We start from the raw sequence: 24839 nt of genomic DNA on the forward strand, positions 1-24839 counted from the left end.
GGCGCTTCCCTCGCCCGCTCGCATTTGCATACACGATCCTAATCTCCCTGGTCCCTTTTTCGGCCCGCATTTGCAAGAGCGTCGGTTCGTTCGCGACGTCTCGCGCATCGATGCACCGTGCCGCGAAAAAATAAAAAAAAATAAAAAAAAAGCGAAATCGAGTAAGAAATAGCGGGCGCGAAGGGTCGTCGCTTGCATATCGGAACGCGGGGATCAATTTGAAATACCCGGCTCGGGAACTCGTTGGAAAACTTATCACGTCTCGCAGGCCGCGATTTAATTGCACGAGTTGCGAATGGGCCCGTGAGATGCATAGAAGGAGATCAAATCGAACAGAACCGACCGCATTGGCCACCAACCCGGCCGCAAGCATTTCGTTTGTGGAAGTCAGACACCTGTTCGTATCAAATAAACACTTCCACGCTGACGCGAGGGAAATGTAACTTATCATTAACGCCGTTTCTCACGGAATGCGAACGAAATGCTTCGCCACCACGTCAGGCTTGCGAGAATATCAGTATTTTAACAATATTTCTCCGTACCTTGATAACGAAAATTATTCCACGGGCCAACTATTAAATACCGGATCTAAAGTTTTTTTTTTTTTTAATATTATACGTCATATTTTTGAAAATTATAATCAGTTATCTAACATGTATAAAGCTGGGTCTTGTAACTTGCAATAATTTTTTTTTATTTTAATTTTTTTCTTTCTTTTTTTTTTTTTAATTACGCGTTTATTACGTAGATCTTACGAAGTTCAATCGATGGAATATGCGCAATACTTTGATGCACGTATTTCGCGACGACGTGCCGTAGACGTACTGACGGAATATTCGGTGCCATGCAAACATTCCGGCAGGCGCGATCTGCATCTCATATCCGACTGTGATCTGACGTTGCGTCATATCTAGTTTGCACGTGAATTACATTGCAAATGCAGTTACAGAGACCAGCGGATCTTATTTTATTTCCACGTTAATAGCCTCACGTCCAAATGTAATTACAAGCTCGACACCCACCCCACAATGGCACAGTGGAAGAATAATTACTTAGAATTATGCAATATAGATGCACATAAATTGCTATATAATAATTATTTTTTTTTTATGGGGAAATTTATAATAAATTTAATTAATATCGAAGCGAATTCATCTTCCGGTTGTTCCGCAACTTCACTCTTGACCTTCGCGCGGGGATAATATCCGTTCTTTCTGTCGCGGCGGCCAGAAATTTTCGGTTCGTTTCGAAGGAAAAGGGATAGAGCACAAACCAGCACCTTCGGTATTTAATAAACATTCCGCGAAAGCCGCAGTTTCGCTGGAACGCAAGAGGGCCGAGGGAGAATTTGTCTTCCACCCTCCCCCCTTCCCCCCCCCTCCTAACCGAAGCTGTCTTTTTGCACCGTATTTTCCCTGCGGAGGGAAAGGGCTTAAAATTTTCATTCGATTTCCGCGGGAAATCCGATCCGTCGCCGGCAACCGCGGGTATCCGGTCGCTCGGGGCTGCGAAATTAATTAAATCGTTAACTGCGGACGAGTTCGCCATAGTCCGAGCCCCGATATATTCAACACGCGTCCTTTCTACCCTGCAGATTCAACCTTTGTATGAATTCCCTCGATTTTCGGGTCTTGGTTTATATATTTTATTTTATTTTTTATTTTTACGTTTGGTACAACCTTTTTGTTAATATGACTTGATAAACGCGAAGGGGATAATTCTATTTCGACCGATTAAATTATTGTATCAAACAAAAGTCCTAATCGAAAGACTATGGTTTACAAAGAGAATCGATATTGTAGTAACACTTTGATACGTAGTAACACGATTGGTACGCATATAAACTTACAGCGCTGTAACTTTTATTCAAGATTTTAATATAAAAATTAATTATTGTTATCTAAATGTCATATATATTTTAAATTTTAAAGCAATGCATTTCGTATTATACATATATTAATGTTATTGATTACACAAATAAATTATTATTGACGTCATTGTCTAAATGTAATAACGAATTTCAAAGTGTATAATACATTATCAATATCTCTTCCGTTAAACAGTATTAAGCACTACAAAAGTCATGGAATTATTTACCGGTATCACGGGCCGTAATTATTTGCATATAAAGCGTATTGGTGATTTCCGGAAATGCGATCACACGCAATCGCACCGTATAAATTTGATATCAACTTCTACGGATACATCGCGCGCATTGTAAATCGATGTATGCTCAATTTCAATTCGCGCTAGTATGGCTTGAACCGTAGCATCGTATTCCTTTGATATTCCGCGAAATGGATCGCAACATTTGACAGCAGTCCACAATTTTCGCATATTAACGCTCGTCATGTCGAGACCTTTTATCGACCGGCAAATTTGCACAGTTCGATATTAATATTAATATGTTAGTACGCATTATGGGAGGATACTGAAATATTAATTAACGCGATGCGATGTTGTTGCGCATCTAATACTAGGTGCAGCATTCGTGTGAAAATAAATGAGCACGCGAGAAATCCTCACCTGGCGAAAAGCTCAATTTTCTTTAAAGGGAATAAAAATATTTGCGCGTATTATAAGTCGCGTAAAAGAAAACAGTACTATCTGTTAACCGGGACCGTTGAATAATTAATTCACGACTCGTAGAAAGTTAAAGTCTCTGACGGCGACTTTAAAAAAAAAAAAATAAAAAATAAAAAATTATTATTCCACGTGATGTAAATTCACGCGCGACACGTCGCGATTTCGCACGCAATGCAAAGTTTTGCCGCCCCGATTTTCCTAATGCGCGTTTCGCGGAGATGAACGCGGTACGTTAACACCGGAAAGATTCACGGGAGAATTGAATACGTACGACCGAGACGCGAGAAGCGAGGATAGACCCGAGAGATATATCCGAGTATTTTGCCTGGCCTATCCCTCGCGACGCCGAATTTACATAAGCGGCTTTTCTCCAGGCGAAGCTTTTCTCCTGGTCCTAAACAAATATTGACCAGGTCGGCGCTTCGAGCAGCCAGTACTGTCGTCAAATGGCCCGTAGCGAGCCACTGTCCGCATTATCCATAAACGCTTATTAAACGGCGAGTGAGATGGGAAATTGTGATGTCACTCGCGACCTCGACTTGAGACGACACGAGTCAAAGTTTAAGTACGTACGTCCAAGATTGTACATTTTTTTTGGATATGGGTTAGGTTTGCATTAATATTTAAATCTGTTTTTATTACAATATAATAATCATGTGTAAAACGCAATTTCCCATGACCCCAACGTTGTAAAAAAAAAAAACAGCATGTCTTCACTCACCGATTCGATGCGCAGCAGTGGAGTTACTGCTTGGCTCCAATGATGCTGTAACATAAAAATATAAAATAAATTATAGAGACGCTAATAAAATTTTCACAGTTAGAAAAAAAAAGAAATTAAAATTTATTTGTCTTTAAATAATGATAAACTCTTGATTTTATGTAAATCACAAATGATCTTTACCTTAAAGTTGCTCCACCGAAGCATGTTGCCTCCCCGGGCCTCCTCCTCCTCCCAGATGGGACGTGTCGAGTCGTCCTTCCGCGCACAGGACACTCGCGAAGACCCGGTTAATAAACTACAATCGCGCGTGGGCTAATTACTTATTAAAGTTTATTCGCGCGGCATTTTACGACATTCCCGATTAATAAAAATTATACAACAAACTTATCTTTGCCCAATTACTTGCGATTTTCGCGAGACAAATCCCGACGAACCGGATACGGTTCGTTTAATCCAGTGTCGACGACGAGTACACTGATAATCTGTAACATAAAAACGAAATATAAATTATAGGAGCGTTCAAAATTATATTTATTGTTTAAAATAATAATTTCCAAACGTTTATATGGAATTTATACGCGTGAAAGATTTCTAAGAGACTGGGATTTTTTTTCTGGAATTTAAAACTTATTTTTACTTACTAATTATAATTATTTCTATTATTTTTAATTTTATATCGGAATGAGAAAGTAATTAAAAGCAAGAAAAACTGTTAATTTCGTATGAAAAGAAAGTAATTTTTACCTTCAGGTTGCTTCGCTGGTGCACGAAGCCTATCCTAGGCCTGCTCCTCCTCTCAGGTAGTTGCCACGGGGATGTATGCTAGGTGGAATCCTCCCTCCGCAGGGCTGGGTCCATTTACAAGACTCGCGAAAATTCCGAAAGTTAATTTAATAACGCGCGACCTTGTTCGCAACTCGCGTAAAAATCCGAAAATTATTTTAATAACGCCCGACCCTGTTCGATTCACGCGAGAAAAACCGAAAAACCTCCGCGGTTCGTGTATTAAATCTCGGGGACGACGGCATGTCCATTTCTCCTTTCGATCCTTTATCTGAAACAAAAAGTGAAAAAACATTGCTCGTACGTATCAGCGAACAACCTTGGGTAGGTATGCGTATATTTATTTTAGCGCGTAACTACGTACTCGACGATAAGCTCACCTCAAGGTTATCACGTGAACACCGCTCGGCTCACCCTGCGTGGCACGTGCGCCGCTCGTACGATGTGCCCAGCGCGAGTACGTAGCACCCTCTTGCCGTGACCTCCACCTCCCTCGATCTACGCACCACAATATGCTCCGAATATTATATTCACTTACTCTCTACGCATTACGGGATTTTAATCATCGGACACGTCGCGGTACTAGCCGACCGAATTCTACTTCGACCGACGATTAACTTATCGGTACTGCGAATGATATCTCTCCTGGCCGTGGGCACTTCGGCTCGCACTCTTAACAGCGAAGAAAGATTGATCTCTAATCGGCTTGCCCGGAGCTCCGTCGAGAGGGATCGAAATTAATATGTCCGCGGGTCGTACGCACGTGTTGCAAAGAGACACGCAAGTACGTAAATGGAGATAACTTAACTTTAAAGGGAAAGATCCTTTTTCGGAAGTGCTCTTCATGTACCGAGCGTCCGTAGGAGACGTAGAACCATGCCGGAATACACCCCCGCACTATCCGAGCGCTGGTGTGACTTCCGGTAAGAGCAGTACCTCTCCGCCATGTGCTTCACGCTCGGTCACCGGAAGTGGAATGGAAGAGGAAGAGCCTCGGAGCACGCGCTCTCTCTCTCTCTCTTTCTGGTACCCCTACTCCGCCTCCCACCACTTCCCCACGCTACCGCGCGCAGCTCAACGCGCTGTAAAATATGCCGAATATTACATACGATATTATATCGAATATTAATTTCTACAATAAAAAATACGTACCTGAAGCATAAATATGTCCTTTTATTCGTCGATCAGATCAATCCTTCCTAGTTTCCGTAACTGTCCTGAAACAAAAAAGAAAAAAGAATATAATATTTGTCCGAATGCATATATAAATTATTTAAAGTAACGAGAAGCGTTTAAAGCACAATGTAAGTTACGTACGCGCGCGGTAGTTTATCGAACGTTATGTAAACGTTTAATTTCACGTTGAAGAAGCAAGATTAAATGACGCACGCGAAGCGCGAGCTCTGTCGAGTAAATTATAATAAAATACTCGGTTGTAAGAAGCGCAACAGAAATGAATAACGCACTTTGTTCTTTCGCTACGCAATTTCATGGATGATTTATTATACATTCTTGTAAGTGATAATTGATTACGGCTATGCTAACCATCGGATTGTACGATTAGTCAGCGAGTCACATTTTTTACTGACTAATTGCATGATCAATACGCGGCGCGAGGATGAATAATCGCGGTTATTTTTAAGACTTATGGTCTTCTAATGTGTCGTGAAATAAATTCCATGTAAATCGCCGGCCGCGGTAATGTAAAATCGCGCTGTAAAAATTCAGTGAGTCCACACAAATAGCGGCTGTAAGAGTCTCATTATTAATTAATGCGTGAATATATATCCAAGCGTAGTTTTACATCCATTGTAGCCGGCAATTGAAATGTACTTTTTTTTACGACGCGCTATTCCCGGTTCGTTTAAATCGTATAAATTACTGATGCATAATATGCGCGATTACTTTTTGTAATAGCGCGGTAGCCAGACAAACGATTGCTAATAGAAGGTACGTTTTATTACAGAACGCAAGCTGTTTGTTGGCATGCTATCGAAAAAATTCACGGAAAACGACGTTAGAAACATGTTTAGCGCTTACGGAATGATCGAGGAATGCTCGGTGCTGAGGGACAGCACCGGGAAAAGTAAAGCCTGTGCCTTCGTTACCTTCGCTAGTAAGCAGTATGCGATTAATGCCATCAAAGCTCTGCATCATTCCCAAACAATGGAGGTGAGTGGGACGAAACACTTAATATATACGCATGTTAAATAAATCTTTCAATTCGCAACTTAATATAATTTATGTAATTTAATCTGTCGAAGTACTAAAGTTAATTTTCAACGTTAGAAATTCCAAAATCGGAAGTTTTCCGCGGAAAGTGCGGTAACTAGTGTTCAAATTATTAGCAGCTCACTGCAACTTTAGCTGCTTTACCACATCTCGTTTAATAACTGAAATAGCATCGTTTGATATTCTACCTTCTAATAATAAATTCAAAATACGGACAGTTTCTTATACAAGAATAATGCCGCTTCTATAAAAAGATGACACCCTTTTCGCCAGTTGATTTAATCGCGTGTCATTCGTCTCGCTTTTCGTCCGTGAATCTTTTCTCGTCTTTTCTGTCGTTATCTAAAAATGAACAATTAACTTTTTTTTTTTTTCTGTGGAAATAATTAGCGGTCCAACGAGGATGTGATTTTGCTCTCATATTTATATCGCGAGGAGGAACTAGGTCGCAAGGACCTCCGGTCTTTTAATCGGGGAAAACAGTGTCGCGAAGATTGGCAGATGACGGCACAAAGCGGGCCGCGCACAAAGTCTTCGTGGACCGTTTCTTTCCGTGACAATTCAACCGAGTCGTCGGATATATTGGCTCGATGCCACTGTCACCCGATGAAACATCCGTGTGCATCCACAAACCGACTAGTCACCTCGGTGAAATATACCGATTTAACTCCCGGGGTAACTAAAACCGAGAGTAAAAGACAGCCGAACCGGTCGACGTGTCTTGGCGATTCGAAGCTCGCCAAGATTTCACCGACCCCCCCTTTACCTCCCGATGTTCCTCGGCACTCTAAACTTTCTTAAATGTTAAAATTGGTATGAATAGATTAATTATTTGACATCGTTTAAAATTAACGGAACGTTTTTTTTTTTTTATTATTTTTTATTCCGTGTTGAATTATAAATATAATAATATTTTATTCCGTATCAATGATAAAAATGTTTCGATTATGGCCGGAATATTATTTCTGTGATTTATATTTTTAATTTTGTAATTAGATAAACGGAATCGTCTATTCTTTTACGGTAATCTATATGAAAATGTCCCTTGGCAAGAAGATAAAAGATCTGAATTGGCACCGAGATTTGGTTTCTTATCCATGCGGTTCATTCAGTTGCTAAATGCAATTTATTAATGCGAGACTCGTTTAAATAGTTAACAACTTCATTAACCACCTTACGAGACGTATTTGGCGACGGCACGCCTATGCAGCGGACTATTTCAAATGGCAAAAGCGAGCTGTGCCAAGGCATGCGAACACGAAGGCAATTCCACTTTAATATCACGGAATATTTCCGGCGGTGGGTTCCTCGAACCTGATCGTTCGTCGCTACCGGCACAACCGTCACGCCGATTTCGCGTTTTCAATTCGCAGGCGCATTGTACGCGGTGCATCGACCTTGCAATTCGTGTGTATATCGCCCTGCGTTCCGTCGAATGGGCTTCTCTTTCCACCAATGCTAAGCTCAATCGGCGTCGAGTTTCGTTCTCACGCCAATGTTGAACTTGGACTTGAACCAATAATGTATGCCGGATTCAGGTGTAAAACGACGCTCGCACGAAGCACGAGTGTCTCGAGTTAACGGAAGGAATGTTAAACTGTGAGACAGACCTTTTCGGGAATTCTAATTGAAAAATTATAAAATATTATTTTTTCTTTTTTATTTGACGAACTAACTACCTTTTTTTTTGTTACTTTACGTATTCTTGATAATTACGTAGCGTTAATACTAGTATAATTTTCGTCAGGGCTGTTCGTCGCCGTTAGTCGTAAAGTTCGCCGATACGCAAAAGGAAAAGGATCAGAAGAGGATGCAGCAGCTTCAGACGAATCTTTGGAACATCGCGGGAGTCAACATCACGCCGCATTACCTAACCGTACGTGTGCTCAATATTTTATAATAAAAGCTCTTTGGCCGATATCAAAGATTCCATTTGCATCGAGAACGAGAACTCTTCGCGGTTCTATCGTCTCCACCGAGCGCCTTACATTCATATGCATTATCTGTCCTTTGTAACTTCCTGCGTAGCAATCTCAATTCTGTTATGCAAAATATATCTTTAAAAAAAAAAAAAGTCACTTTTAAAGAACATGCATTTTTTTTTCTTTCTTTTTACACTCAACTTTAAAATTTTTTTTTCTAGTGAACGTTTCGTGAAATTTTTATGATTGATGATAATCGCATTTGCATTCGTATTGTAGAACGACGCGCACACCTTGGCGCCTACGTCGTTGCAGCTTCTGCAACAGTTGCAGGCGACGACGAGTGCCGCGACTCCGGTCGCCGCGAATGCGGGAGCTGCGAACGCACTGTCGAACGTGCAGCATCAGTTGCTGCTGCAACAGCATCTTGGTCTCGGTGCGGCAACACCTGCACACGCAGCACCCCCCGCTGTCCCCAGCCCGGCGGAGATCAACCCCGCGAATCTGCAAAGCCTGGCCACCCTCGCGTCCCTGAGTAACACTGCCGGTGAGTACGGTTAGTGTCGACTGTTCTTTTATTTTCGTTTATTTGCGCTTATTCGGTTTCCTTAAATTCTTTTTTTTTATTCTATTTTATTTTATTTTTTTTTTATAACCATATATGTAAAATATTAATCTCTTGAATTTTTACAGTAATAATTAATAATTTAATATTTTTAACCACTTGTAATTGTTGTTAATAATTTTTGTACGTCTTATACGAATTTTGAACTTTTGGTTAATAAAAAAGATCTTTGTGGCATCGCACAATGCTTAATTAAAACACACCTGATATGTAAATTTATATCGCATCCAGATTACGTCAGTTCTTTCACATTTCTAATATTAGTGTAACTGTGACGTGTGCAATCTTCAATCTTATCTCTTTTTTAAGCGTACAAGTTTAACTTTGTCGCGTTACCTTTTGACCTCACGTTTCAGCGTTACTTATAGAAGACCTATTTTCGCGTACGAGTTAAAAACGTAAAACTCACGCGTAAATTTAAAAGTTGTATATGTAAATTCAAATGTGTAAGTCCTCCCAGAAGGCGATCTGTATCTCCTCAAAATTATATCAATTGTGCGCCATTATTCTCATTTGTAAAGTACCGTGGAATACGATCGATTCGCTTTCCCTGGAAAAAGTCTATCGTTATCTTTATCTCCGGCACATATATTTACCATTTGTCGCACCGACGCTCCGTTCTCTCTCACGCAACGAGATATCGCGTATACGCGAATCAAATTCGCTAATTAAAGGGTCGCGTGAAATTATTTTAAATTCAAACGAAATCCGACTCGAGCTAGTTTTCCCCGCCGCGTTACGCTCGTCGTCGCGGTGCGTATAAATCTAGAACGGGGTTTTCCGCGATACAATAAATTCCGGCGCATTATGTTGCAGCGAACGCGGGCGTGTCGCCAATGAGTATGCAGAACCTCGTCACTCTGGCAGCTATGACCGGTGGAAACGGCAATCTCCAGGTGTCGCCAAACAGTGAGTAGAGAATATTTTGCGAGACGCATAATCCGAGAACGCATTACGCACGTTAATGCGCCGGCCGTAGGCCCCGGCGCGGCGCCGTCCGGTGATTCGAATCACACGCATAACTTCGGTCCGCGTTATATTGTCCTCCCGCCAATTGTGCGAAACACCTGTATGCTTACGCGTCACGTACGTTACTCGCGAGTAAATCCGCTTAAGCGCAGTCCGAGTTTAATGATCGCACGCGTTGTTAAAGTTCCAGGCGAATGGGCGGAACTGTCCGAGCTTTTGTAGGTGCGCGCGTTAAAGCGGCCGAAGTCGTGCCGCGATTATAATGACAGCAATAACGCGGCTGCGTGTCTAAATGTGTCTTCGCAAACTGTATTAACGGCTTGTAATCGTAATGACGCCACGGCGAGAACAAGCAGCCCTAGAACCGTACGGTTTCACGTACAAACTCGTTTTAAAAGTCGATTAAGAAAAGAAAAAGAAAAATGTAAAAAAAATTGCTCCGTAAATTTATTTAATATTAATTTCGTTTGGCAAACGCATTATGCTATTATAACCAAGTCCTGCAGGTAAGATGTACGTTTTTGAAGTACGTTGCGTAATAATTACCGTCTCCTATTCATATCAACCGAACTACTAACACGTGGTCGTTATTTTGCATGTATGATGCTTTTTTCTATTTACGTAAAGTCAACAAAAAAAAAAAAAAAAAAAAGAGTAAGTCGCGTACGTAAATTACTTCATAGAGCTCTTCACATAAAAAGTTGTGCAAGTATTATTTGCACAGAAACGAGTTTTTTATACGGCCGCGACGTACCTACAGTTCGGTCGAATAAAAATAATCTTAATGTTGCAAAATACGAGATTAAAAATGTGCATATTTTTGTACTTTAGCAACTATGGCACACTCAGCCGCACTGTCAGGAAAGTGAATTATTTACGATATACTTTCTTTTTTAACACAAGCCGGAGTGCTCGAGTTATTTAAAGATATCTATTAAAACATAAAGTGAATCATTTTAAATTTTATCGCACTTCTAGCTGAATATTAATTTTATCAATTCGCGCGACATGTTGCAACGCGACGCTGATAGATATATTTTTTACGTCGCCGATTCTCCTTGCAAGGTTTGATTCATTGTATTAATTTGATACGAACGAAAGCGTTGACTTTGCTAATTGTTACCCGACGATTAAAAATATAATATATCGGCGGAAAATTTCATCAAAGCTTTATCACACGTGATCTTAACGCGCACGCACATTATCGGTTCCGCTTATCCTAACATCGCGAACGTGTTTTGTGTTTCAGCGCTAAGCGGCCTGGCGAATTCAACAGCAGGTATGTCGCTATGTACGTGTCGTATTGCCTGGTACAGTATTAACAATTACTAAATTAATTTCGATCACGTAAAACAGGCTCTAATCTCATTGATGGTCTGATTTCCCCATTTCGCTTATTTGATGGAGTAACGCGCACGTGTGCGTTCGCACATGTGCTCACACTTTCCTTTCCATCTCCTCTTCGCCTTCAGGTCTCCCAATATTTTCTATATTTATCTACATTCAATCACACTCTCAGTTGTCGTAGTAGAACACAAATTCATGTGTATGAATTTATAATTAATAATGATTATTCAGAGCTCGCAATATCGAGCGAGACAAAATGTTCACGATAAAGTTCCAATTAATTGCAATGAAGAATTAGATATAAAATTATTAACAGTCGAATCTTTTTTTTTTCTCTCTCTCTCTTTCTCTCTCTTTTTATGTATACAATTTTAACGCTACGTAATTTTTTTTGTCTTTTTCGTGCGTAGCTGCTCTTCTGGGAAAAACGGGAAATACAGGTGAGACACACGTAGGAAAAGAAGCTCTTTGGCTAATTCTTTATCGTATATCGCAACGTTGTAGATCTCTCTTTCAAATTCCTTTCTTATCGTTTCTCTCCTCTCTATTACATTTTTACATTATTTATTATTGGCTTCTGTAATTGTAATATAATATTAATAATTATTGTTGACTGTAGATCTCATTACTCGTACGGGTCTCCGGTTTCTCATAAAAGTAAACTTTATTTCTAACTCTTCCAATTTAAATATAAATACAAATGCAAAAATATTTTATGAGGAATATTAGAAACGTTAAGAGTAAAAAAGAAAAAATAAAAAAAAACAGCTTTAATTAAAATTATTGAAAAAAGAAAAGTACTAAATGTCAAGTCATTTAAATTTTCTAAACTGAAGGGGTTGTAACAATAATTCTGTGACGTCCTGTATATATTACGTCTACGAATATGAACAGCCAAAGCCAATTAGTAGCAAAGAGGTGTTGCATATTGCGTTGTAAAAATTTCTGCGGGTATTGAATTAATGCATTAATTGGCAAGACCCTCCCGCTTTTTAAGAACGTACAGATTTTTATTATCCGCCAATCGTTAATTGTAGTTTTAACAATACGTACGTGATCTAAATCATTGTGTGTGTGCGTGCGTACGTTTGAGATGTATTGGGGTATATATAGAACTATTGCACAGACGCTTATCGCAATTAATGGGTGCACGATTTCCCGTAATAAGAGTTTAATCGGCAACAATACCTGTGTATAATGAAAAAAAAAGAAAAAAAAAGGAGAGTAGAGAACTTTTTGTAAAACGCTTATTAACCCGGGTATTGGCGCGCGAAATTTTACCATATAATCGATCGTGCATGAAGATATATTATACTTTCAAACTTTTTAAAATTATCATTGTTAATATCTCATTATATAGCGATTTTTTTTTATCTTTGTATCGAAAAACTACAATATTGCTCCTGTGCTTTAAAATTGAAACTGGTATAATATTAAATTCCTGTTAAGCGAAATATTTTATATGTGCCGCACCAAAACGTTTATCATTTTATTCGTCCCGGTGTATTTTAAATTGGTTTATAAATGTTTTTCTATACGTACTTTTGAAAGAATAGCGGAAAGACACGATCATTTGAACTTTTCTACATAAATACCGCATAGAGATAGATTGAATTCATGTATCGCATTGCACAAATGCAAATTGCTTCTGGCCTGTAATAGCAATAACAAACTGAACGGCTGATATTCGCGCGATGTCGCACGTGAGGCATGCCTCCGAGATAACTAAGCTTGGGTATCAGAGTTTTACGCTCGAGAATCCACAAGAAGTAACCGTAATATTCATTTTCAAGGGTCTACTGGGGGCAGTCTTAGTCCTGTGACATCTCTCACGCTCAATTCCTTGACGGGGACGCCGTTAAACGGGCTTCAGGACTCGCTAAGCAACGCCTATTCTAGCTTACAGCAGTACGCAGGTAATTATACGACTCGTCAAACGACTTCGGATATAGAGAAAAAAATAAAAAAAATAAAAAATCGTTAAACGTCCGCGCTGCCTTTCCGTATTCGCGTGATTACGCTAAAGGTCACTTTCTAATAAGTAAACTGTGCGCATTAAAGCTCTCATTGGAAAGACGACGGTGACCGTGGAAAAGAAAGAGTTGCATAGTGAGTAATAATGAGTAGACTGCCTGAATCTTAATCCCTGATGTGAATCGTTTCGATATCGAGTCGCTCATGTGGTTGACTTTTGAATTGTACTCCGCTATGCGGCATTTAAAGTAATCTGATTGACGCTACGAGATACCGCAATTAATTTATGATTTAATTAAATTATCCGGAAGTGGGCCAGATGAGTGCTTGAACGAAAAAAAGAACTGATGGGTTTGCATGTGCCTGTTGGAATATCCATACATGCCAGCGCACAATATATACTCGTGAAAATTGAATTAATAACGTATGTGTATAGTGTCGCGGTTGCAAATATTATAAAGCTTTTAAAATTATCTCGTATCTTGTCTTATAATAGTGTACAATTTTTTTTTTAGATCACTGGATATTCAATTAATTATTTCCCCGTTTTATTTATTAGATATTTAATTATTTCTGATATTATTTTTATATAATGCGCTTATATGCTTGTATTTTTAGATACTTTTAGAATAGATTGAAATGATTCAAGTAGATTCACAGTCAATCGAACCTGTTTGGCGTGTCTCTGTGTGTTGGGACGCGTCAAGTCAATGTATAGAACTGCATTGATAACTAAAACTATTCATTACGAAGTGATATAAATCAAATTGTCGAGAAATAATTGGCCTGCAATTAAAATCCGATTTTAGATGCAAAGATTACTTTAAGTAGCGTTCTCTCGGGCAAAGAATTTTTATGTGAGATTTACATCACTTGGAAGTACTATACGCGGCTAAAGTTGCATAGCGCGATAACATAGTGCGAGTATTATCAACGTGTTCGAATTTCAGGGTTCCCCGCATTCACGGCGGCTGCGGCCGCTGCGGCGGCGGCGGCACAGAAAACCAAGTTCACCAGCACGGACAAGCAGATCGAGGGCCCTGAAGGCTGCAACCTCTTCATCTACCATCTGCCGCAGGAATTTAGTGACACGGACCTAATTTCTACCTTTTCGCCCTTCGGCAACGTCATATCCGCCAAAGTTTTCATAGATAAGCACACGCACATGAGTAAATGCTTTGGTAAGTAAAATCGGCAAAGAAGCGCAGAAGTTACGCTTCGCGATTAGTGCCATATGATACAACACGTGCGCGAAGAAAAATCTACGTATGCTGCATTTTTTACTATGTCGTTTTAGGTTTCGTATCGTATGACAACGCATCGAGCGCGCAAGCGGCAATCCAAACGATGCACGGTTTTCAAATTGGCATGAAGCGACTGAAGGTCCAGTTGAAACGATCCAAGGACGCCTCCAAGCCGTACTAGCTGACGTCACAGAACGTTCGTAGGTAGATACCCAAGGACTTCTCGGACACCTTGGCTCGACGGCGTCCTTAGTCGGGACGGCGCTCGCGCATTTAATTAACAACCGCGATGGTTGATGACGATTCCGCAGCGGTACCGCGTCTAGCGATAGGTCTAGGTAGATATGCGAAAGCATTAGGTGGCAGAGATTCCACGGTACTTTCTAGTCAAGCAGTATTTTCTACGAAGGTAGCGAGTTAACGGGCTACGGTCGAGCGTTCTCAGACGCCGAAGAAGAGACGTTGCCGCTCGACACCTTCGCCGTCCTATCGAAACAAGGCTGTGATAATCCAGAAGACTCTCTTGTCGCCGTCGGACTGACTTTTCTTCCGAGGTGCAGGAACGTAATTTACTCTTTAACGTGTCGCTTGTGCGAAACTGTCCCGCCGAACTGTCTTCTCTTTTCTACCTGCCGGTCCCATGTGTGAACATATTCAGTACATTTTTTTAATCCAACAGTCTGTCTATTCTGTTCACGTTCGTGCCACGTCGCGATTGTATGTCGTATCACATCTGTTAATTTTTCCAGTGCCAATGAGTTAAATATAGAGGTCCTGCTTTTCTCAATAATCCATTTCAGTAATTTTAACGAGAGACAAAGTAGGATTAACGAATCAGTAATAGATCTTTGTTATATCGCGTCATTTGATTTCGTAATCTTGCGATCATTGGTTTTAAAAATTACAACCGATATTTTTAGATCTCGTACAAGTAAAAATAGATTTAGTAATTCGACGAGATGTAATCAGGATTAATTATAATCATGCGCGATTAATCCTTTTAGAAATTAAATTATAGTTGTTTTTTTTTTGTGTTGAAGAGATCTTCGCTCATTTCAGATTTAGAAAAATATTTGTCAAATATACATATATTGTTTATTCTCGTTAAAAGGGCTTTTGCATGCAAGAAATATGTGAATATTTGATTACGCTTTCGTAAAAGACAAAGAAATATGCATGTAAAAGCTTCGTGATTGTACATCTATCCGTTTCAAATCTTTTAATTTCTCGTCTTCGCAAAAATTATAATCGGTGAAATTCAGCATTACAGCTAAAGTGGTCAGCGATTTTAAAGACTTTTCTATTTATAAAGAGACGTGTAAAGAATATTCAAATTTAAATTTGACTTGATTTTAATTAAAGTTCACGTCTAGATAAAAATTATATTAGATTCTATACAGAAATCAATTTAAAAGGCACGTACATTTAGCGTATTCTTTAATTCTGGATTCGGTTTATCTAGCACAGACACACAAAAAACACACATAATGCAAACGTGAAAATGGGAACAGCCACATTCATCGCTAAGTGCGTGCACGCTAGATGATATAACATGGGTTTTTCGAATATTCGCCCTTAATATCCGCGCGTACTCATCGCAAGGTCTCGAAAATATGTTCGTCTCTTCGAATCTCGAAGGTGTAAGCCTGGCGGCACGTTCCCGGATGATGCAATCAAACTACATTTCGTTGCAAAGGCTGCCAGTAAAGCTTTCTGTGCTAACTTACTGTTGCACAAAGTGAAATTACGTACGTGAAGTTCACTAACAACGTAGCTTTTCCCTTAGGAGAGTAAGACTAGTTTGCTTTGAATTTTCACGCAGCGTTCGAGTCCGTATCTCGTATAACCATTTGACGATTTGACTTTTCTCTCTTTCTCTCTCTCTTCTTTTTTTTTTTTTTTTTAAATTCTTTCTGTATTTTTTGTAATTTATTTCTTTCCATTTCTTAACTTCTCTATCTTGTTTTTTTTTTTATAGCAATAACCACAGTAGTTTGAGTTGATAAAATTAAGCCGGCAGATACGAGCGATCGACACAAAGATCTATTCTCACTCATTGTAATTATGTCAGCAGCTGTTATACCGCGTGTATCTCTTTCGTTTGTTGTTCGAGAAGCACAGAATTCGATTACGTTTCTCACGTGATAATAATATCACTAAGTTTTCTATGGTTAATCACGCTACGACGCTTTATTAGTTAGTAATACTAACATTGCTATGTGATTTTTTTGGGGAGGGAGGGAGGGAGGGACCGCAACCGATCGTCGCAGGCGGTGAGCGAATCAATTATTTCCATCACGATGTAAACCTAATTGACGTTCAAGAAGTCCCTATTTGTCATAAAACTGTTACGGACTGATGTCTAATTGAATGAACGACTACCACTATGTTGTTATGTGTAATCTGAATCTGGAAATGATTGACGAGCTTCGCTGATTGCGTTGCATTAGCAACGAGTTTTCACTGATGCACTGTTAAACACTTTGTTTCTCTTTCCTTGTGACTGTCTGTCAAGCTGAGTAAAGTGGACGCTCGTTGCTCGTGTTTGAAAAGGACGATTCGGCAAAGTACCCGCGTTAACGACGCACGGTGTCGTACGGAGGTCCCGCGAACAATTAAATTACCGTAACTATGTTTCAAGACACTGAAATTATATAGTTTTTTTTATCTTTTGAATGTATTTGCGGCGGGTAGTAACAACGAAACAAATTATACGTTTGTGGAACTCGTTCTTGTTGCTATCCAGCATCCGCAGAGACATTTAGACGCGATAGACTTTCGCGAGGCCTCAAGATTCGTCACCTGCGCGCGTTTGCTCGGGGATGAACCTTCATATCTGGTGTGTGGTGGTGACTAACATGTCCGTGTGTTTGTTTGTGTGCCAGCAGGTGGCCTGTGACGTTGTGACCGTGTACTCTCGATCGGAGTCGCCGTGCCATGTCAGTCTCAGTCAGTCGAATCGGTATCGGTCATTCGCTCGACCCGTTGATCGATCGGTCACGATTCCCCGGTCAGTTTCTCGATCAGTCTATCTGTATCTGTCAGTGCCCGTACAAAGAACAACATCCGCGCTCTCATTTCTGCCGTAAGATTCTCCGTCTTGCCGACTTCGTCTCTATTTCTTCATTTCATCCCCCTACGGCCTTTCGCGCGCCCGTACACGCCTACCCACGAAGTCACGGCATTGTTCGATACTTGGCGGCTGCACCGAGAGGATTGCCCCGCCGGCTCTCGAACGGTTGCACATCCTCTCGATAGCACCTGCACGTATAAAACACTGGACGAACCTCGGGCACGCAAGAGAGTTCACGACGCTGGGCGAAATAAAAAAACAAAAAAAAAGAGTCGCGACCGAAAAAGTACGCACGAAATGCAGAGGAGCACGATGAAGAGGGCCGAGAAAGCGGGACAGTAAGGAGGACGATGCACCGACGACCGACCTGGGTTCCTCGAGCAAAGCTGATGCGTTATGTTAATTGTCTGTCCAATCTCCTCCCCTCGTGTGTGTACAAATATATAAATATATTATACATATATGTATGTACGCATATATGTGTACGTGTGTGTGGTGTGTTGCGTGCGTTGAGAGCGCGAAAAAACTGGCTTGTTAAAGAACGGTAAACGACGCTAAAGAACACGCGAGAGAACAAATGAGAAAAGAAGATTGCGATGCGCGAGTCGCATGAGAAATTTTTCTTATACATAGTTATAAATACATATTTATAAATCGAATTGTCGACTGAGAACTATTTTTATCGGCTCTATTATCGGGATCGCTGTCAACGTTTCGCAGCGCCTATTTATATATATGTATATATATACATATATATAAACGCGTATGCATATACGTGTGTATGTATCGCGACAAGCTGGTCGTGTAGACGAGATAAATGTGTGTGTATGAAGAAGCACGAGAGACGGAGGCTGGAAAGGGAAATGCAAACGGACGAACAATGGTCGTGCGGGACCGATGCGCGTGCGATTTCTTAGGCTTAAATCGTGCAAATATACCAAAAACGAAACGGATACAAAGAATTAAGCAAATTAAAACCCGCTAGACAGCGAAGAAACGAATATAAGAGACATTTTGTAGTAAGACTTTGTGATAAGATTGTAACGTACAGGGGACCGTGGTTTCAAACTGAACCGGGTCACTCAGGAATCACAAATCAGGCGTCACACATTCGTGCACCCATTCTGTAACGACACTTCGCGTGTATAGACAAGTACGTGAGATGTGACAAATTTTTTAACAAATTTTAATATCGAACCAGTTTCCCGACCGCACACTTGCATCGTCTTTTTCGTCGGATTCATGAATTGCTGCACGTTTTGCGATTAATGTTAGGTCTTTGTGTAAATTACGTAAAATCGATCGGACGTATCATCCGGATCGATTTAACAAATTAAAAGTCTTATCAAAGTGATATACTATTAAATAAAAAAAAGAATTGCTATATAAATTGCGAAATTATTTTGCAGTTGAATCGAAAATATTCACTCACATAGATTTATGGCATTACATGAATTGATTCGAGTAATTAATCTTTCTAAAAATTAAATCGCAAACCTATTTTGTTGGTTTCAAATAATTAACAAAAAAAAGTATGATTTTATGTAATACTTTGCATTACGTCTAATATATTTTAATTTTTACAATCAAGAAAAGATAAACGTATCACTATTAATATTGCAGTTAATGCAATTGACTTTGATTAAAGATTTCTTTATCTTACTTTATAATGCAAATGATATATAAATGGTAAAATTAAAAATGGAATATTTGCGGAAACACGTGATAAAACTGTTGGTATCAATATTTTTAACTGGACGAACACTGCGAAAATTGGTTGCACGACGAAGCTGTGCGATAATTATATTCGAACGAAACAAATCAAGATTGTACAAGAACATATAATATATATACAGGGTTAGTGAATAAAAATGAAATCATTTTAAGTACTCTAGTCTGAATGTAAAAATGTATTGGTGGGTGTTAATTTAACGAGAAAATGTGAGACATTTTAAAATCGAACACATTAATTGAATTACATTGCATAATAAAAATTAACGTTTTGTAGAAGCTAAATCAATAGATTTCTTCTCTCATATATGATTCGTACTTGAAAATTTTATTTTATTCTATTGAAAAATGCATTTGAAACAAGAATTATGAGTTAAATGCACGCGTATTAAAAATGTTAATGTCTTTTATTTTTACTATTGTCGTGTCACCTTTCGTAATCGCAGTTCATACTTCCAGTTTTAGTAAAATATATATTCTTTAATTTGTTTTTTCTCGCATAGTCTTGTCTATATAGCAAAACAAGTTTGTGTGCACTCAATTAATAAGTGGCATTATCTATTTATGATTAAGTGTACGTAACTCTGTTTTGTAACCAACAAAATTAATATGCACACGTGCATCAGACCAAATAAACGGAGCATCATTACGAGGTAAAATGTGTGCAAAACAAATAATTTTGTCTAACACTTGCGATTGTTTTTGAGTAAAGAACGTCGCGCTCCGGATTACCAAAGATGTGTCTAATTAATTGATGTACCTACACCACTCTAACGGCTAATTAAAATCAGTGTTAAAAGTTTATGGTAACAACAGGCAAATCAATCTCCTAGCTTTCTTGATATGTGTGGCAAGCTGTTGAAAAATGTACAATAGTTTTAAAATTGCATGTAAAATATAAATTACAGGCTGGAATAATTTGACAATAATACTTAAATTATACGTGGACGATTAACACTGATTTACATCGATTAACTAACGGTAGGAAACGAGCACGCGTACACATTAGTCTTGTGCGTATATACAAATAGAGCCTAGTCACAAATATTGTTTAGCGATTGAAAAAAATCGTTTTTACGTTCGTGTCATTATCATCATTGTTCTTCAGCACGCACGTTGACAATGCTACGTTAATTATGGCTATTATTATTGCTGTTCATCTTTACTAATTATATCTGTTGTTTCAGTTTGATTATTACTAGTATTGTAAGGGAAAATTCTTATTCTTACTTAATTATTCTGCTACTAGCATCATTATATGGTTATTATTACTTTGTTACTAGTATTATACATTTATATTATCAGTACTCCTGCCAATGATGGCGATACCATTGGCATTTATTATTAATGTAATGACTGTTATTTCTATTACTTTTATATGTATTATTATTAGCATTTTGCGTGCGACAGCGATTGCAGTTCTCGCCTATTATCGTTGCTAATATCAATCGCTCGTGAATCTAATGTTGCAATGGCAGACTATTAGATTAGATCATGATCAGATTTATTTAAGTACTTTTATGTCCGTTTTCATAGGACGCTAGTATACGAGAAGTTAATTCATTATAAAAATAAATCGTGTGTCATTAAAATCAAAATAGGGTCAAATAAGGATCACTTATTAAAATAATTATTTTCAAATTAAGTATATATTACGGATAATACGGAATAATGTACTTACGATAAATGATTTATTTTTACGTTTATTTTTACGTTGGTTATTTAAAAATAATTCAAATTAATTGACGAAAGTGAATTATAACGTTTTACGTATTATTTGCGTTTGCTTGTCAAGATAATTGAATTTACTTGCAATTTTCCGTGCAAATTTCCGTAACAGATTGTATTAAGTATATATATTTTTTTTTTTTTAAAAGATACACAAATTTTGTGTCTTAAAAAAAATTAATAGATGAGTAAATGTTTCTGGCACTATAATTTGTTTTATGTAACTAAAAAGTAATCATGCTTATATTGTTTTCTGATAAATGTCTACTAAACGAATTTTGCGTTGTATTAGTAAGCTTGTGAAGCTTTTTCTTTTCTTACGTATTTGAGCCGATCGATTCGGTGATCCGTGACCATTGCCCAACATTTTCAACGTATTAAAAGTACGACTTCTGTCCGAATTACTATTACTTAATTTTTGTAATCTTAATTTGTTGATAGAATACGTTTTTGTTTTTAAATGTTTTCAGCTATTACCTCGTAAAATTACTGTTATACTGTTGAGTATATTGTACTTGCGTCGTTAACAATCTGTCGTGCTACTTTATTTTTATTTCACATGCCGAACCGAAGTTTTGTTCTGTTTCAATTTGTTCGTCCACCGCGTTTCTCTCCTCTGGTACAAAATGTATGCCTGTTTTATTAAAAGATAGGAATTGAGTGTCGGAATTAACGAGATGATGAATCGTGCTTCAATATAAAATCCAGATTTTAATGCAACAAAAATGGTCATTCAAAAATAATATAATCAGACTTCGAAGTTTAGTCAGCGTTTCAAATATTTATGATCAGTGATTGATTATTTTTTAATTTTTGTCACGAATATCATCGAGATGTTCCGATTAAATTCCACTCTTTTAATTAGATCAATTTAATTGTTAATAATCGAAGAATCACAAATGCGAATAGAATATTGGAACTTAACGTTGTAATTATTTCACATTGGCAGTTTTTCGCGTACGCGCGATTTTGTACGTGGCACACACGGACGCGCATTTGTATTCGGGCATTAAAAGTGTACGTTTCTTTTTTTTTATGTATAAGTCTTTGTGTATGTACAGAGTATGGAGAATATACGGATGTATACGTGTGAATGTTGCGTATACGACGATATTCGCCTTCTGTCGCCGCACCACGTTTATTCTATTTCTTGCACTTTTTGTTTAATTTTTCATTTCTCTATTCTTTTCTTTCTTTCTTTTTTTTTTTTTTCTTGATAGCTAAATACTATTCAATCTTGAACGGCTGGTGGCAAAACCGCGGAGATTGTCGGCGCGTATTGTTAAATATACTTATATATTTTCTTTTCTGTTTCGCTTAATTTACAATGCGATCAGCATGTGGCGTATGTTGAAAATAACAATATATATATTTATTTTGTTGTTTTAATTTTTTTTTCTTCGCTTTACTACCATTCCCGTAATCCCGATTCCTCAATCGCCTTCGGTTTTTGACCATCGCTTTAGCGAAAAGCTTTATATATTTTTTGCATTGTACATAACTGTATGTGTACTGCGTGCTCCAAAAATAACTAATGACACTACTATAGCGACTGATAAAACAATTGTATACGAATAATTAAATTTTATATTTAAAGTAATTTATATATCTTAGAAGTTTTTATTTCTTTACGTTCACGCTTGTTTTGCAAATAAATCCATTAGTATAATAATTTAATTAAAAAAAATAAATTTTTAATGAGATTCGACATCTATTAAATATTAAATAAAATAAAATTTTCCAAATAAACCCAAAATAAATGACTATTAAAATGTTATTCAATGTAAACTTTTCTAACTTAAAAAAAAATGTTCTTTATTTTAAAACACAAGAAGTAAAAGTATATCTGAGTGACTGATTGAAACGACTGATTTAATCAGAGAAAAACTAACAGGAAATATCACTTTTAACCATAATTTTTACACGTTATGTAAGTTTTGTATATAAATCATCAAAGTCATCAGTCATTAATACGGATAAATAGATATGAAGTCCTAATAATTGCTCTAACAGTTACTTTAATTCTGCGACTTTCAAATTAAATATAAGATCATTGTCAATTTTATTTTTTAATACACATATGTTAATTAAGTTAATATGTATGTATGTGCAATGCTCATTAAGTTCCTATCTGCACTCATGTCGACGTTGAAAACAGTATTACTTCAAATTGGAATGCAATCTGAATCCAACACTCAACACTCGTACATTGAGGACTTGACATAAAAAAGTCTATGAACGTTTATATTTTTAGAAAATTATTTTTCGTTGTAGAAGATTACGTGCCAAGACATATTAACAGCGGTGCGAAAGTTGTAACTGTTGTTACCAACATTTGTAAAGTACAAAATAAGAGTAAAAGAAATTTATATAAAAAGAAAAATAAAACAAAATAAAATAAAAAATATGAAAAGTATTTAAGTTGTACAATTAATTTTGTAGGATCTCTTTCTTTATATTAATAATCTTTTTTATGTATCAAGCCTTCGATTACATGAGTACACACTAGTTGTGAGCTTTCTTTTGCTGCTCTTACCAGATAGCATACGAGTTTTATGCAGAATCCGCACGCACACCAGCAACAATCATTCGACGAATTAGTATGTAGATTGTACATAGGCCGTATCTAGTCTATAAGAATATTTTTTGTACGCAGCAAAATCCCGAGTGAGTTACTGTATCGTTTGTTATAATTTCTGTGGAGAGTACGTGTGTTTACAGTGGCGCGAAGAAGACCGATGGTCAGATTCGAGACATCAATTGTAATAAACTCTTTAAATTTATATTACGGTGCATCAATATTTTATATTGTACCACGTAATTGCAAAAATCAAAGAAGCAGAACTGCAATCCTAATTTTTATCACTACGTGTCCGTCGTTAAACGGTCATGTACGTCGCAAATACAGAAAAATGCAGATTGTTTCTCAAATTAATTCTCTTTCTTAGAAATATTTATCTGTGTTAACGCTTCTTAAAGGATTAGGTATAGAGAACGAAAGAATTGTATCAACAACCTAGCTGCTGAATTTGTTACTTTTATCGTGTAAATATCAGTCGTGACGTTACGTGTTTAACTTGTAGAGACGAATTTATGTAACTATTGTAAATAGCAACGTTTGACGGACCACGATGTGCGTTTCTGCCTTTAACGAAACTCCGCCACTGTCTACACGCGTCGGCGATTATTTCCGGATAGGTGCATGGGAGCGTATAGAAAATTTTTGGAAGTCTACGCATAGTCTACGTGCAGAATATTTGAAACACTTAACGCTAATTACGGCAATTATGGTATCTTAGCGCTTCATTTAATGTTAAATGTGGTCGTATAATTTTCAGCTGGTAATAAGATTAAACGCAACACTCAGACAAATAAAACTTGAAACCCAACTGCCACATTTAATTATAAACACAATAGCTATTATCTAATTTAATAGCAAGGTGGTACCTTAGAATTCGATTTTCTATATATAATGACTGGATATTCTAAAAGTGTCAAAGTCAGAGAAAAAAATATGATGATGAAAAATCTTTTGATATCATTCTACATTAAGTAATATTGACCTAATTTAATTTTCTATATGGAACCTATCTATCTGCAATAAATTTCCTACTGAAAAGTACTTTCACTACGTACAATCCACTTTGTATATTCTATGCGCAGACTATTGTTTATATGTGAATGTTCAACGTCCATATAAGAGAATAAACACTGAATTATACGTGTAGAAAGAAAGATTACAAAATTAATACGTTAATGTTCTTATTTTTATTTTTTTTTTTTTTAATCCCGAGGTGTATCTTTAAACGGTTCTTTGGATTTTATAAATCGCATTCATTAACGGAGAAGAGATATAACGATGAAATTCGTTATCGATAGCCGCCGACTAGTTATTCATTGT

At 37.7% G+C, this 24839-nt stretch overlaps 1 protein-coding gene across 20 annotated transcripts in view; it reads left to right on the forward strand.

Moving 5' to 3' along the window:
* Positions 1-24560, forward strand: part of LOC139110408 (CUGBP Elav-like family member 2) — a 396946-nt gene extending 372386 nt beyond the window's left edge. For 8 of the 20 annotated variants that reach the window (XM_070670182.1, XM_070670198.1, XM_070670197.1 and 5 more), the window contains 10 exons: positions 6060-6265; positions 8073-8201; positions 8527-8803; positions 9689-9781; positions 11091-11132; positions 11599-11628; positions 12982-13104; positions 13250-13297; positions 14113-14343; positions 14460-24560. In XM_070670182.1, coding sequence (XP_070526283.1) covers positions 6060-6265; positions 8073-8201; positions 8527-8803; positions 9689-9781; positions 11091-11132; positions 11599-11628; positions 12982-13104; positions 13250-13297; positions 14113-14343; positions 14460-14587 — 1307 coding nt within the window. In that variant the 3' untranslated portion in view covers positions 14588-24560. The remainder of the gene's footprint in view (positions 1-6059; positions 6266-8072; positions 8202-8526; positions 8804-9688; positions 9782-11090; positions 11133-11598; positions 11629-12981; positions 13105-13249; positions 13298-14112; positions 14344-14459) is intronic. The other 12 variants (XM_070670192.1, XM_070670199.1, XM_070670183.1 and 9 more) reach the window with 11 other exon arrangements.
* Positions 24561-24839: the final 279 nt, after the last annotated feature.

This window comes from Cardiocondyla obscurior, linkage group LG20 (genome assembly GCF_019399895.1).
Source record: "Cardiocondyla obscurior isolate alpha-2009 linkage group LG20, Cobs3.1, whole genome shotgun sequence".
NCBI lineage: Eukaryota > Metazoa > Arthropoda > Insecta > Hymenoptera > Formicidae > Cardiocondyla > Cardiocondyla obscurior.